Source organism: Tauraco erythrolophus, chromosome 9 (genome assembly GCF_009769465.1).
Source record: "Tauraco erythrolophus isolate bTauEry1 chromosome 9, bTauEry1.pri, whole genome shotgun sequence".
NCBI lineage: Eukaryota > Metazoa > Chordata > Aves > Musophagiformes > Musophagidae > Tauraco > Tauraco erythrolophus.
In genome coordinates, this window is record NC_141473.1 from 38,445,284 (window position 1) to 38,460,077 (window position 14,794).

General features: G+C 42.3%; 1 protein-coding gene across 3 annotated transcripts in view; it reads right to left on the bottom strand.

Annotated features, from left to right (window-relative positions):
- Positions 1-14,794, bottom strand: part of MICU1 (mitochondrial calcium uptake 1) — a 107,497-nt gene that overhangs the window by 37,105 nt on the left and 55,598 nt on the right. The window contains exons 8-10 of one of the 3 annotated variants that reach the window (XM_086616501.1): positions 14,222-14,227; positions 13,149-13,263; positions 2,222-2,304 (exon numbers count right to left, since the gene is read on the bottom strand). The exons of 1 other annotated variant lie outside the window; for it this stretch is intronic. In XM_086616501.1, coding sequence (XP_086472627.1) covers positions 2,222-2,304; positions 13,149-13,263; positions 14,222-14,227 — 204 coding nt within the window. The remainder of the gene's footprint in view (positions 1-2,221; positions 2,305-13,148; positions 13,264-14,221; positions 14,228-14,794) is intronic. One more of the 3 variants, XM_086616500.1, reaches the window with a different exon arrangement.

Sequence of the window (14,794 nt, forward strand, 5' to 3'; positions counted from 1 at the left end):
ATATGTGTCTAATCTTACAGATGTGCTTCCCGCTGAAGCTCTGTGTTTGCTTAAACTCTGTTTGCAAAACGCAGCACATCAGTTCTAGTGACACCTGCGAAGACATCATAAGCTGCTTCTTGCTTTCCAAAACAGCTCCTTTATCCTCTGACTCGAAAGCTTCGGAAGATCAGTCTTCACCAAAATATTCTGCCACTAACTGGGAATTTTATTCCTTTATACGGAGGCAGTGATGCATGTAACGAGCTTAACAAAAAAATGTCCCTCTTCCTAAGGATTTTTATACGACTTAATGCACATATAACTTCTCTTGGCCTACTGGATGATTTGAAATAATTTAATTCAATTTTGCACTTTCATCTTCATACAGCTTCTGAAACGTTCATCCAGAAGAAACATCCTTTCTTGCTTCATGTCTAATAAAAAAGCCAAACACGACACCTGCGTTCGTACCTTGGTGTCACTGCATTTTTAGTAGGTGGTTAACTGTTCTCCACTTCTCTTAAATTCATTTATCCCCGTAATTGATTTCACTCTGAAACACTAATAACTACTGTAAAACACCTTTTGAATTGTTAAATATTATCAGATGGCTGCAGTGGAGTGTTATATTCATGCACTAGGCAAATAGAAGGAACAGCAATATTTTTCACTCGGGAAAATAGGAAACCAGGAATTTTTCATAGCTAAATCAGCAGTTTGTAGGGAGGCAGTGCCAAACAGCACGATAACTTGGCCATAGCTGTGTATTCAAATTTGCACTCGAGGTAAAATGAAAAACTCCTGGCTTTACATTACAAGCTATCACGTGAAGGGATATCGTATTGGAGATAAACACACTCCCATTCTCCTCACAGTCCAGAGTTGGCATCTAAAAACATACAGTTAACCAGATACTTTATACACAGCTCTGGAGCTAACTCATAAAAATGACATCACACCCTCAGGTAATAATTTAAGGAGGATGACAGCAAATGATCAGAAGAGGGGGAATAAATTTAACAGACTCGCTTTGCCACTAGTTCTTCCTATTTAAGTTCTTCCCAAGTATGACCTCTTACAGACTCTTCCGCAGTCAACTGGTCATTCAATCAACTGATGAGAAAGAATTTGTAACTAGATTATTCAGGGCTGGTTTGTTCTCAGATATCAGTACGCAGCTTTTCACCTTCTCCAAATACACATGTCCTCCAGCATAAAAAAAAACACCCTGCAAGGGCAGGTTATTTTTTTGACCACGGAGCCTCGTTTCCTTCACCAGGAAGCAGCAGCTTCCACTTGCCCATTAAACCTACAGCTCCCAGGGACGTGGGGTCACAGAAGTGGTGCCAGGGGCCACATGAATATCAGGTAGATTGGTGGTGTATCTCCTCTACCTTGTTCTTTGATAACAGAGGTGGTGACTCCCCATCCAGCTGGCCAGTTCCCTTCTTTGCAAACACATTTACTTTTCCTTTCGTGCGTGGCACACGCATGGAGCTTTGCTAATATACAGCCACTTCAGGAGGCTTATGAGTTTCCAAAGCCTTAAGGCTGTTTTCTACACAGGCAAGAAAACCACACACTTCTGCCTGGGGAGGTCAGATCTTTTCCCCACTGACAGCTCGAGCCTTCAATCTATTCTCACTCTAACACAATCACAAATCCTAGCTTCTAGGAGGACCTCACCAGTATCAGACATGCAGGCTAAGATCATTAAAAAGCCTGTACCAAACTCCCTGCTGACGAAACCTTGTAAGAAACAGGGGAAGAAACTAATGAAAATACACTCTCAATAAACACAGTTTTAGATTGCATTGAAATAAATGCCTACATTCTTCTTGGAAGCAGACTACCCTTGGTTATTCTCTGAAGACAAACACAATTAAGGAATGCAATAAAAGCTGTGGAAGAAAGTACAATAAAAATCCTATGACACCAGTACAGTGAAAAAAATTCTTGATCTACTTTGGGGGTGACATCTTGTAAACATACCTCAGTGACAATGTCACAAGAAAACAGAGTTTATACCTACAGTTGTCCTGGCTGAATGAAAAATTATGCCTACAATATCCAGTTTTAAAAAAAAAAGCAGACACTGAGGCAACACAGCAGAGCATGCAAGGAAAAGATGTAAACCAGTAGGAACCACAAATATAAATCACAGTAACGCTGTAGAGGAGTGCTGCACTTACGACTAACATGCCACAGCATTAAGAAGTCAACCTGCTGTTGAACTTGCCTGCTCAAACTCCTCCATGTCCACTTCACCATCACCATTCAGATCAAACATCTTAAAGGCAATTTCGAAATTCCTCTGGGGAGCTACATAAAAAAACCAAACATGACATAAAACAAAGACCAGTTAACAAAGACAGAAAACCTTAATAAAAAAAGGCACAAGTTCAGAATGACTCTATTCAAAAGCAACTTTCCATAATTCTCACAATTTTAAAAAGAAAACGCAGGTCTTGAACCTCTAACTATGACCTTCATGGTGCTCCTTTCACCAAAGGTCTAGACAAGGAGGTTGGGAGGAGGAGATGCTTCTTGAACAAAATTTATTCGATTTACAGACAGAAAAAGCACAAAAGCAAGACACCAGCTGATATGTCTAATGACAATCAACAGAAAACAACACTGGAGCAAGAGCTCCATCCTGCTCCACACAGTTTAACACCAATTTGGCCAGAGGACATTCCTCTGGCGCTGCAGAACACACTGTGCTTTGTGAAGCAGCTGGTGGGTGAGGAGCAGACCTGGACTTTGGGTAATTCTCTTCGACTCAGCTCTTGTCTCGCTGTGAAAATTTAAACAAATCATTACCAACTCTGTCTCGGTCCAGTTATGACTTTGAGATAACACACGAGCTGGAGCTCACCAGCTGAGACGCGCCCGAGACGGCGTGGTACCTTATTTTTCATTGCATTTAGTCTATGCTGTCGTGGTTTATTTAGCTAGAACTCTGCAAAAGCATCACTTCACAGCCACCCATCACAGCAAAACCACGCTCCTTCCCCTGCATCCCACCAAAGAATTTCAGTACGTTTCTTATTTTGGGCTCTGTAATCCATCACTATGTAAAGCTACAATGTAGTGTCATATTTTTTTTTTCCAAATTAAGCCAATACATGAGAATTCTCTGCTACTTTCAAATATACACCACCTACAAGAATTTTGGTGTTGGCTGGGATTTCTAGGGAAACCTCTAGCCTATATCTAGCACTTAGGTTGTCATTTTCAATTAAAACTTAGCCCCTTTACTTGTTCTGAAGATGGCTCTTCCCTACCCAAACCTGGCAGCAGGATGTGGGTCGCTGGTGAGGCTCATTGTCCCTTAAACCCCGTTTGTTGCAGTGAACTTCTAATATTTCTTTGCAGATGCTCAAAAAGTAATGAGTTCCTGGAACCAGCATTCTGCGTTCAGGCATCTCCTAAATGCAAGTGGGACGGGGAGCGCAAAGAGGAATTACTCAGACAAAAAGAAATTAATATGGAATTAACTGAGCTGGATTTTGTACATTAGTTACAGCTCCAATTTAGGGCAAGGAGATGTTTCTATCGTGCTTTCCCCTTGCTGTAACAAACCGTAGCACTTGATGACTAGAAGATTCAGCAAACGTATTAATGAGATCACTTTTCCCAATCACTTTGTGCCTTAAACAGACGTAGAACAACATTAAACTTGATGGCAGGAACAGCCTGTCGCAGCACACACAGTCCTGCCGTTATCATCTCTGGATTTCCAATTTCCTCGTGCCAATTACTCGGGCTTTAAATTCCAAACCTCCACGTGTGTAAGCGACGTCTCCTATAACCACAGCAATCGCCAGCAGCACGTGGTGGGTCATCTTCCCTTCCGTACATAGCAGCAAAAGCCATGCCTCCATCCAGCATCTCTGTCCTGCCTGTTGGGATGGGGAGACCTTGGCTGGCCATCCCTCCTTAATTCAGCGTTAGCTGAGCTGTAATCAGGAGGACCGGTCGTCCCCAGCATCAACTTCATGATCCCCCCAACGATGAAATCTAATTGAAGAGATTTATACAAAAGCCTCCTCTGCATCCATCCATTGTTTCCAGTGATTAATTCCCCATTTCCTTGAAGAGCGACAACATTAAGTATCTTCCAGCTACCCTCTTAATTGATGTTTAAATAACACATCCAATTTTATTTACTTTAATTGAAAGCACTGCATGAAACTGGGTGCAATTTCTTCTGATTAGCCCCAAAGTCTAGCACTGCATGGAAAGAGTTGTTTCTTCTATGAGAAGAAGGAGGAATATGCAGAACTCTAACCTAGTGACAAGATGCTAGAAAAAGAGCAATTTAGACATCTCATCCTTCTTCCCCCCATTTTCTCTGCCAGGGTACAACAATGTATATTCTGAGATTGGAAAACTTGTTACTTGTTGTTAAAAGTTGGTGTTTGGGGTTTTTCTTTTTCCTTTTCTTTAATGAAAAATACACCACCATGTCCCATTCGTGCAGACACAGGGTGAACAGAGAAATCAGGTGCTCACCTTACCCCTTGAAAGGCCGTTTCCTTCCTTCTCCTTCTCTAAACACACATTTTTCAAGAGCAGTTCATCAAAGCTCCAGAGAACATCAACTCACAAAATTAAAACGAACAGTTCAGCATCAAAAATCTGCAGGGTCAGTGTTTTCTAAGGACAGGGAAGGAAAGTGTCTTCGAATCGACAAATTTAATTACTTCATTCCTTCAGCTAATAAGCGACACAGCCTGTTTCTTCCTCTGATCTGCACATCTAACTCCAATTACTTGTAACGACACTTAAATCCAACAAATGTGAATCCGAGCCAGGGAAACCAGAGGGCACCGAAGACAATTAGCTCATCCTGCTCAGGAAGAAACGTTCATTAAGATGCATGTCCCTGATCTCCGGGCAGCCTCAATTTATCGGTCCCGAGCGAGACGATTTCAGCTTCTCCTCTTGGCCATGATGTTTCTGATCAGGATTTATGGGGGAAGAGTCATCCCAACAGCAGCTGACCCCCCCCCTTGCCCACCCTGCCCCATTACTCGTGGTTACATCAGCCTGTACAACCTCTGTTTCTCTTCTTCCTCTTGCACTTTCATCGTTCAGAAACTTGCAGACCGTAAAAGCAGCAGACACCGGTTTGCCTAGCTAAACTCAGCCTTTCCCCCCAACTCCCTTTTATACTGCTCCCAATTTCACCATTCTCAACTGCAGCTTCTCTACATTTCCCCACTGCCTCCTTAATTAAGATGCCTCAAAACGAAAGCAGTATTCCTCCTGCAACGGTTATCAAAACCGTTTAAAGGTTTTTTGCTTTTAACACGGCACGATGCCTGTCTTTACAAGGGAAAACCACTTCTGGATTTCCCCCAAGTGCTGAGCTGCACTTCCAGCTCACTCCGGTTTGCGAGCTATCTCCTCGCCAGCCTTTTTGACATTATTCAGAACCAAGATTTTTTCATTGCAACTAATTTCCCTTGGGCAACGAGATAGGAACTGGTCAGAGCAGCCACCGTTTCTTTTCTAGCTTTATTTCTAGTCTTTAGGTGTTCAGGAGGATACAACAACTTCCTAAGGATTCCTCTGAATCATCAACACAAATGAAAACGTGGTACTGGAGCCCACACCGATACCAATTCATGAGTTACCTATTCCCTGCTTTGAGATATATCCAAATATATCTAGAAGGATCCGGCTGAAATCATTCCATAGATCAGTAGCTCCACCAGCTCCACGCACCGAGTCGCTTCTTCAACTAATCTGGGAGTTGGTGCAAAGGGCAATTCCCATTTTTCTCAATTTATTCAAATGAAATGTTTGGGAACGGAAAGGCAGTAAGAAAACCAAAAGCCACACGCAGTAGCGTTACAAAGATGAGCAAACTCCACCAGACAAACAGATGAGGAGCAGCAGCACTGACCACATTGAACAACCCACCCGATCCATCAGTATAAAGCCCCAGGGAACCTCTGAGGCATTAGACGGGTTGATTAGGCATCTTTAAGTCAATTATGTCATTTTAAACTATTTTGAATTATTCAATGGACCAATTTGCAGCACTCAATTGCTCTTTATTGCCATTTACTCTCACCAGAAGCAATGCATTCTGAAAGACAGTAAATTCTTACTGATGAGAAAAGGCCACATTTCACTATTTTTGCGCTTATTTGATCTTCTCTTTCCCCCTAAACTCTATGCTCCACACTTGAAGATACCTCTCAACAAGTCCTTCCCTCTGACTTCTGTTGCAACTCATGCAGTACATGGCTACAGGCACAAAAATTGCCTGTAGAGCATCCAACTCAAGCGGAGGTACTGCATTTTAGGAAAACATTTCAAAAAAAAATTTTGAACACGCTTTTTGGAAAATAAACATTGCTTCCTTCAGATGTTGCTGAAAATTTCTTTGTCTGAATTTAAACACAAAGCAGCTCGGGACTTGAATATCCATCCTGAAGCCTAGGAACTCCCCGAACAACTCCAGTGTGTGATGAAAGATCCATAATTCAGCTGGGGAGTTAGTTTAAGAAAAATTAGTCAGTAGGAGTTAAACATCCTATGATTGCTTCTACCCCATGTACCTCAAAATTAAGAAAAACATATGTAACCAAGGCCATAGTACCCTGAAGCTGAAAAAAAATAGTCCTTATAATCCATCAAAAATTATCACAGTCCTCCTAAAGTAGAGACAGATTTTCATCTAGAGAGACAGCTCTTCAAGCCTTGCAGGTGGTTTTTTTTTTTCCTTTTCTTTTCCTTTTTCAGGCCACAATATTAAAAAAGCTTACCTTACTCCTCCAGCCAAAGATTAATCAAGATTATTATTTTTTTCCCCCCTGAAGTTACATGAATCAGCACGGTCATTATTCTGTCTGACCGCGCACAGCAGGATTTTAGTCGAGAAACTTTTCTGTACGTGTTTGAATTGGAACATTTCTGGCTGAAGGAAAGAATTGGGGTCAGAGACGAGCTCACCCTTACAAGACCATAGCTAGCAGCCCAGCACTGGCATCTAGTTCATCATAAGCCAATGCACCAGTAATAGGGAAGAGCTAGACGATGCATTTTCACATAATGCATCTCCAAATGCCGTAATATTTTTTTCAGAATGGAATTACAGCCTTATAGGGAAGCAACCATCCATAGAATACAGATGGCTGAGCCCCAGCTGCAATAAACATGAGGGAAAAACAGTAAACTGTCCTAATATTGCAGATTATTTCCTTTCAAATTATTCCACTATTTCTGAAAACGAATCCAAATCCCACCAAATTATTTTTTTTAAATGTTAATCAACCCAGAAACGTAAATAAGAAGCTAAAATAACCAAGTCTGCAGTATGGAGGCTGAGTCACAGCATTATCAGTTCTAAAGGTAAAATATCTTTAAATAGCTAAGGGTTACTTCTTATCACAAGGAAGAATCATACCTCTGAAATGATACAAATGCATAATTTTAAAACCTAAGTACACAAGTCCCACTAAAATACAGACTTGAGCTTTAAAGCAGTCCAGCACCCAGAAAATCAAGTTTTCATTTGATTTTCAAACTCCAGTTAAAATCTAAAATATAATGCTGCTTTCATGAGTGGAAAACAGGTCTTCCATACCTGGTAGAAGTATATCCTATTTCTATTACTGGCTCATGTTTGGGGTAGGTGTTACAACAGCACGAGCCGGATCACGTTGGCTGGACCACCACCCTCAGCTCCACACGTGAGGAAAGGGGTAGGAAGTGGCTGGTAAGGAACCTGCTGTCATGCCAAGTAAAAACACCACCACTACTAATAGTAAGGAAAGCCCTAAACAATCCAGACCAAGAGAAATGAAGTTTTAGTTAGCTCCTCACTCTGAATCCATGCTGGAGGTTCAACGTGCCTGAAACTCAAGCACGTGGATTCAAGCCCTACTCGAGTACCAAGCTCCAAGGTTATGGAGCTGCACATGCCCATGTTGCCACCAGAGACAGCGAGAGGTGCCCAACAAAAAGCAAGGAAGGGGTTAACTAGTACAGCAGACGGGTAAAACCCCAGATAAACCAGCTTCTTCTACAGAAACGTATGGATCAGACACACGCACAGGGGACAGCTAAAGGGTCTGGCATGTGAACGGACATTCCGATCCACCCTTTGGAACGCTGTATCATGCCAGTGCGCTGTCTCCAGATACAGAAATTCAGACCAAGCATGCAGTACATTTTTCCTTGGAGTGATGTCCCAGATAATGCCATTTTTAATCTTCCTCTCATTTAATCAATTAAAAAAGTTTAAGAAAAAAAATGTTATTGCTGTTTCACTTTTCCGTTTTGCTGGTTGGCTTGTGAACCAAAGAGACAGTGTAATTTCGACACCAAGTTCTGCATTTTGGTTTTAATGTCAACGACAAGCGTACGCCTCGGTTTCAGAGATTTGAGAGAATGTGACAGCACCTCGGCCGGAGTACAAGACTCACCTTTCAACAACTTCTCATCAGTTACCGCATGACTCACAGAGCATTGCTGGAAATCAAGATTCCCCCTTAAATGCCTCTCTGAAATAAGGACCTGGGAACAAGCTGTGGAAACGGGAGCTCCAAACGAAGGCCATTAAAAGCTGTGCTCTCCAGGGAAGCCTTGAAGAAAGAGGACACTCCAAATATCTGCAGGTTCTGGGATACTGCTATGACTGACACAAAATTATTCTATTTCCTAATTCTATAGAACTAACCATGCAAATCAAACTAAATGTTTCTGGAATTTCTGAGTCAGGCTAACAAGCGCTGCACGCAGAGTAATCCTTCCCCACTGCAATTTTACTGTTCTCTGTGATACAGGAGGTTGGGGGAGATCCATCAACCCATCACACCATGCAAATGCCAGGGATGAAAAGATGAACAGAGAAAGATCAAACAAAGACTGCAGGCAGAGAGGCTGGTAGAGCATCCCATGCCCCTATGTCGATTTTCAAACTGGAGAGGTCAAGCTCTGCTTGGGAAGATACTAAACTCCCAACTGCAAAAAAAAAAAGTCCCATTTCTGTCCTCCTGTCTCTCAGTATGGCTACTAGCCCATGGCAAAAGTGGGATGCTGAGCAAGAGAGCCCTCAGTCTGACTCGAAGTGACCAGGCTTACATTTGGAAGTTGGGGCATCCCTTGGGAGAGGATCTCTGGTCTGCTCAGATACATCTTGGAAATCCCACACAGCAGTAAGTGGGCTGGCAGAAAGGTATTGAAGAAATCCCCGCACCATATAGTGTGGAGGAGATGGACCCGTGTCTCTGCACGCAGGTCAACGGAGAGTCTTGAAAGTTTAGAATAAAGATGAAATTAAGACGAACAGGAAGACAAACAAAAATACTGCTAAACTCAAAGCAACCTTACATCTTCTTTTCTTGTAGAAACCAGCCCTATGGCACTTCGTGCTGCTTTGCAAGACTGAAACACCACAGGTAAGGTAGCAGACCTCACCTGTAGCAGGGAAGGAGGCTGAGGACGTTCATGCCAGCCAGCAATACATATTCACAACAGCCACAGTGCAAACAGACCCTGGCCATCCCATCGCCTGCGTGCAGCACTGTGGGAGAGCACACCATGTCGCCTCCATCGCAGGGACCCGCACAGCGCTCAAAATCCGGCCAGAAATTAATTTCCAGAGCTAGATGGTTTGGGATTTATTTCCTATACGACGAGAAAGAAAAACGAAACAGAACAAAAGGTGAATCTATCCTAGGCAAGAGGCCTCTCATGGGCCAGCAACAAGGGATGGCAGCACGTCGTGCTCTAGAAACAGCCCACCAGGAGATGGGAGAAGGAGCTGCAGGTCTGCTACGACAACCCTGGCAAAAGAGTAATCACTTTGGCTTGAGCAATGCTATTTATCCCTCCTTCCAGGAGGAGTAAATCCAGACCCAGCGATAGTTCAATTACAGAAACAACACTCACTTACTTTTTTAATGCCCAGCTCCCTTCAGTACCAGTTAATCAAGAAGGCATTAGCATGCCTGGACAACGGAGCACGTTTGCTCTGAAATTGCAGTTGCTGATGATGGAAAAGCTCTTTTTCTCCTTCCTCCACCTGTTCTGCAAGTCCAAAAGCAAAAACCTCTTTGGTTAGGGAAACAATATCCTTGCTTTCCTATGGCATTTGAAGGACTCAGGAGAAATCCCACTGGCATTTTGCTTAGCCTGTATTTTGTTCATCTTCCTACCTCTACCTCAAAACACAGGGAGCAGCTGAAGCTACCGAAACCATGGGGTGTCCTCAAGGCCACTCAGCTCTCATTGCCTTTAATAGAGGGTTGACTTTCTGAAGCAGTTAAATGCTATTTTATTAGCGCTTTTAAAAATAAATTTTCACATAAACACGGCAACACGAGAACAGACAGTGCTAGAGTGAGAAATCACTTGTAACTAAAATATGGTGACAGACTTCATTTTCTGTGCAATATGCAAACAGCTCCCTGCGAGCAACATACAGATGAAGCCTTCAGCCCTCTCTCCTCCTCTCCCTCCCCAGCACCTGCCACGCGGTCCATGTTTCTGAGAAGCTGCAAAGACAAATGGAATTAAATGCTTTGTGAAATTGCTCTCCAAGCCTGGCGGTGCTTTCGGTACAGTCAGGGAGATGGGCAGGAGCCATCTCAGCAGACTTGCTGGGCACAACCCTCCTGAGGAGCACAATAATGCAAAGCCCATTGGGTTTCTTGTTTTCAGACGTTATCATTGAGCAGTTTTGAGTTCAATAAGCCAGATGAGACTACGATTGATCTCTTCCCATCACTTCTGAGCACAGCAGAAGAGTGCCTCTCTCTCCTGCCTCCCACCCCCAGACCCAATCTCACACTCCCCTTCTGATCATGCTGCTTCAGCACTCAATATGTCACCTTCTTCTCTAAGAATTTAGTGGCTCTTAGCTATCTGATGTAATCTACAGCTCTTTCATCCAGATACATGCTTAATGTTTGGGTTATTTAAACAATACAGTGAGAAAACCAATATTGAACTGTCAGGTTTAAGATCTACTTTCCTCATTTTGTTTCATTTATTTCCTAGGGAAAAAAAAAATAATCAGGAACTACCGGATTCCTGCAAAGTAATGTTCACTAGTAGGAGAATAAACCAGCGTGGCATAACAGTCAATTTTCTATCTACCCACAAGGCAAAGTTTGTTTGGGAGTTTTATTTATAAATATATTGTAAAATAGTATATTAAAAATACTATAAAACTTATAAAGCAAATGCTTTGAAAATAAACCCCAAAACTCTTCCTCTGGAGAATCACTGTTTGACAGTAGCTCCAGAGACATCCCTCCACCTTCCATGTCCATTCAGAAAACTCCCAAAATACTTAAAAGTCAGTTTAAAAGTCCTGGAACACTTTCCCCCCCCCCTCTTTTTTTTTTTTTAAATTCTTTCCTTTTGGAAAGCTTCTGCCTTGCCCACCCTTTACACTGTTCCTCAAAGCACACACTGCCCAATTCTGTCTCCCCTTGTTAGTCGGATTCCCCAGTAACTGTAAACACATTTAAAAGCCCAAGAACAAGATGGGAAAAAACCTGTCCCTCCCGTGCAGCTCTCCAGAACAAGGCTGGCAGCTACTCTGACACAAGGTGGTCCGTTTTCTTTTATTCTCACAACAAAGAAATTAAAACAAAGCAAGAACAACTCCGTTCTGTCTCTTAATTCTGCCTGTGGAAGCACATGAAATTAATTTTGCGCCCTGCGTGCTTGATTGGGAGGTTGTTCACCACCGGCACAGCCGTAAAGCCAAGGGCACAAGCGGTTTCTAAATCACATTCAGCAATCTGACATTATAGGTTTGAGCATTCATTGTCATCTGCAGAGTCTTAGAGGAAAAGCCCTCATTACACAAGTGGAAACACCTTAGATAATTTTGGCACAGGCTAGACTAACCCCAGAAAGGAAAGGCAAAAGCCTTGAGAGTCAGTTCTGAGAGTCAGTCAAACAAAAAAGCAGATTAAAATCATAAAATGAATTCCCTGCCTTGAACTTTATCTCTTAGCTTTATCTCTCAGTGTTTGTTTTCACGACATGAAGGGCTCACAAACGTCTTCCCCCACCTGACAACAAACAAGACCTTGAACACTGCTTCTCCCTGGTAACAGATCCTCAGTAAATGAAGAGTTGCCTCTTTCAGTTGTCCATGTTCCAGCATACAAGAACACGGGGGAAATAATAAAACATCTGTTCATTTTACAAAACATCAGTGAATTACCCAGTTGGCCCCCTGAACAGCACAGAGCAGGGAGCAACGGGGTGAAGAGTAAATGAGGAAGAGTCCAGCTTTTTAATTCCTGTAATCAGGTCATCATGAAACAGGTACTTACAAGATTAGATGGCCAAGTTTTCTCTCTTTTTTTTTTTTTAAAGCCTGAAAATAAAATGTCTCAAGTTCACCTGGAGTGTGGCATAAATCCCTATTACCCCGTATTTTCTAATGGGGATGAAAAATAACTGGAATTTCTGTTGACTTTCCTATTTGTGATGCAGCACCTTCCAAGCAGCTACTGAAGTTCTGCAAATGAGGTTTTGAGCTTGCTTTCCCCAGGAAGAAAGTCTAGAAACGCCGCTTGACATTACCAAAGGCTTCAGTTTCACCATTTCTTGCCAACAAAGCAAACTTTTAAGTGCCAGCACTTCAAGCGCGGAAGACTTGGCTGGCACAGATTAGCAGATCACAGAAATATCCCAAATGCAAGTCGAGTGCAGCAGGGTGAAAAGACAGAAGGTATCTAACGATACTTGTTGAAATGTAAACAGCTCAACTTCTCTCCTCCTTGGATGACATCACACACAAGCCTGAGCCTATCCAAGTGAAAATATAGCTGGAGAAGAGAGTGTTAGAACAGCCTTGTAACCAGTAAAGAGCTGGAAAGCAGTATTCATCCAAACACAAGAATATCAATCATATGAACACAATTCCAGAATGCATCTCCATTTACCGTTTTGAACAGCAGGTCAAATGACTCATTAAAAAAAAAAATTGCCACGTTCTAAAATGAGAAATAAATCTTCAGAAGTCAATCTCTTAATCGTTGAGCTTCAAGCTCAACCAGGAATTCCTTTTAGGGAAACGTATGCATACAACAATAGCAAACGCATTGCTTGTAAACCTTCAAAACTTAAAAAAAGCAGTGATTGCAGAGGGAAAAAACCAACACCACTGTACTTACTGGAAAGGACTGTTGTGAGGAAGATGTAGTCGGAAAAAGAAATGAGTCCGCATTCTCCAAGCGCGTAAAATATGCTGTCCTCATCGGCAAACTTCTCTCGCTCCTGGGATAATTTCTATTTATTCATCCGACCCACACCCCGAAAAGAGAAAATAAAGCAATAGATTAAAGAGAGAAACAGAAGGCTTTATTTGTATCCTTATCACCACCAAGCCATTTCACGTACACACACCTCTGCTATCTCCATTCACATTCAGTGGACCTTTTCCAGCCTTCAAATCTGCCAGAAATACCCTGCAAAGATCAGCGCTTCCCCATCTCAAATGAGGGATAGGGAACTGCACAATACAAATGAGTTGGTTTAGCCTAGATGAAACACAGCTATATAAAACTATGTCCATTTTGCTTAAAATTGTCTCAATCTTTGAGATATTAGTGTTACGAAAACCAGATTTTTTTAATATGGGATTCAAAAGGAAATTATTATATTTCACTAATAGCATTCTAGGCATAATCTGTTGTAGCAGTAGCTGAGAAAGAACTATTTCCCATGGATATAAAGTATGATCAAAGTTATTAAAAACATGTAGTTATCAGCAGCACACGATTCAGCAGTGTGTTCTACAAGCTCATTAGGAGGACCAGGACCGATACCGATCTCAATCTCTCTCACAGTTGCTCCAGTTCTTTTTCAACATCTTGTTCTGATAGAAAACACCATGTGTTTTATCAGCTAATCTCCCTCACTAAGCTAAAAATCCGAGTCCCTTTGATCGGCTGAAGCTTCAAAGACTGAAAAGGATCCGTAAAACTGTTAGGAAATCCACACTGGTGACCCGTTTGGAGAACACGGCAAGAGGAGGCACACACACAGACACACACACGTACGCCCAGGAAAATGAAATTAATATAAAGGAGAGCAGGCGTGGATGAGGTTATTCCACAGAAACCAGGTCATGCAAGCACAGAAGCATGAGGAAAGCAAGGCTGACGTTAGCAACGGTTTTAGGAAAAACCACCGACAAACACCACCACACGAGGGTCCAGCTAACACAACTGTCCCCCACCGTTACCTCTGTCTAGCGGAGGTCCCATCATATACAAGACAAAGGAAAGAAAACCGGTTAACCGACAATAAAATCAGCAGGCGAAACATAACATCAAGTTGAACGGTTAGACTTGCGAAGGGCAAGAAAGTTTGGAAGCAACGACATCGTTGCTTTGACTGGGCGCTGCTAAGAAGCCCAAGTAGATGTCCCAGCAAGAGTTAGCACGTAGCCTCTCCAGGTCAGACCCACTGTCTGCAGCTGATGTCTCTCGTCCACCTCAGGGGTAGGTTTTTTGTTTTTTTTGGGTTTTTTTTGAGAGAGAACTCACCATTGTATGTGACTGCAGAGTGGGGATGAGCTCAGCTAATAATTTAGATGAAAATTTAACCCGTATCTGGCTCGGAAACCACAAGAAAAGAGAAAAATAATCATATAGACCACTCAAAAAAAAAAAAAAAACAAAAACAAAAAACCCAACAGTTTTCAGGAAAAAAAAGTTCAGCTCTACTGATGACATAAAACTCTTCCCAGTAGCTCATTCTTTACCATCTGGAGAGCATCAGGAATTTCATAAGAGGTGACTCACTAACAGCAGAC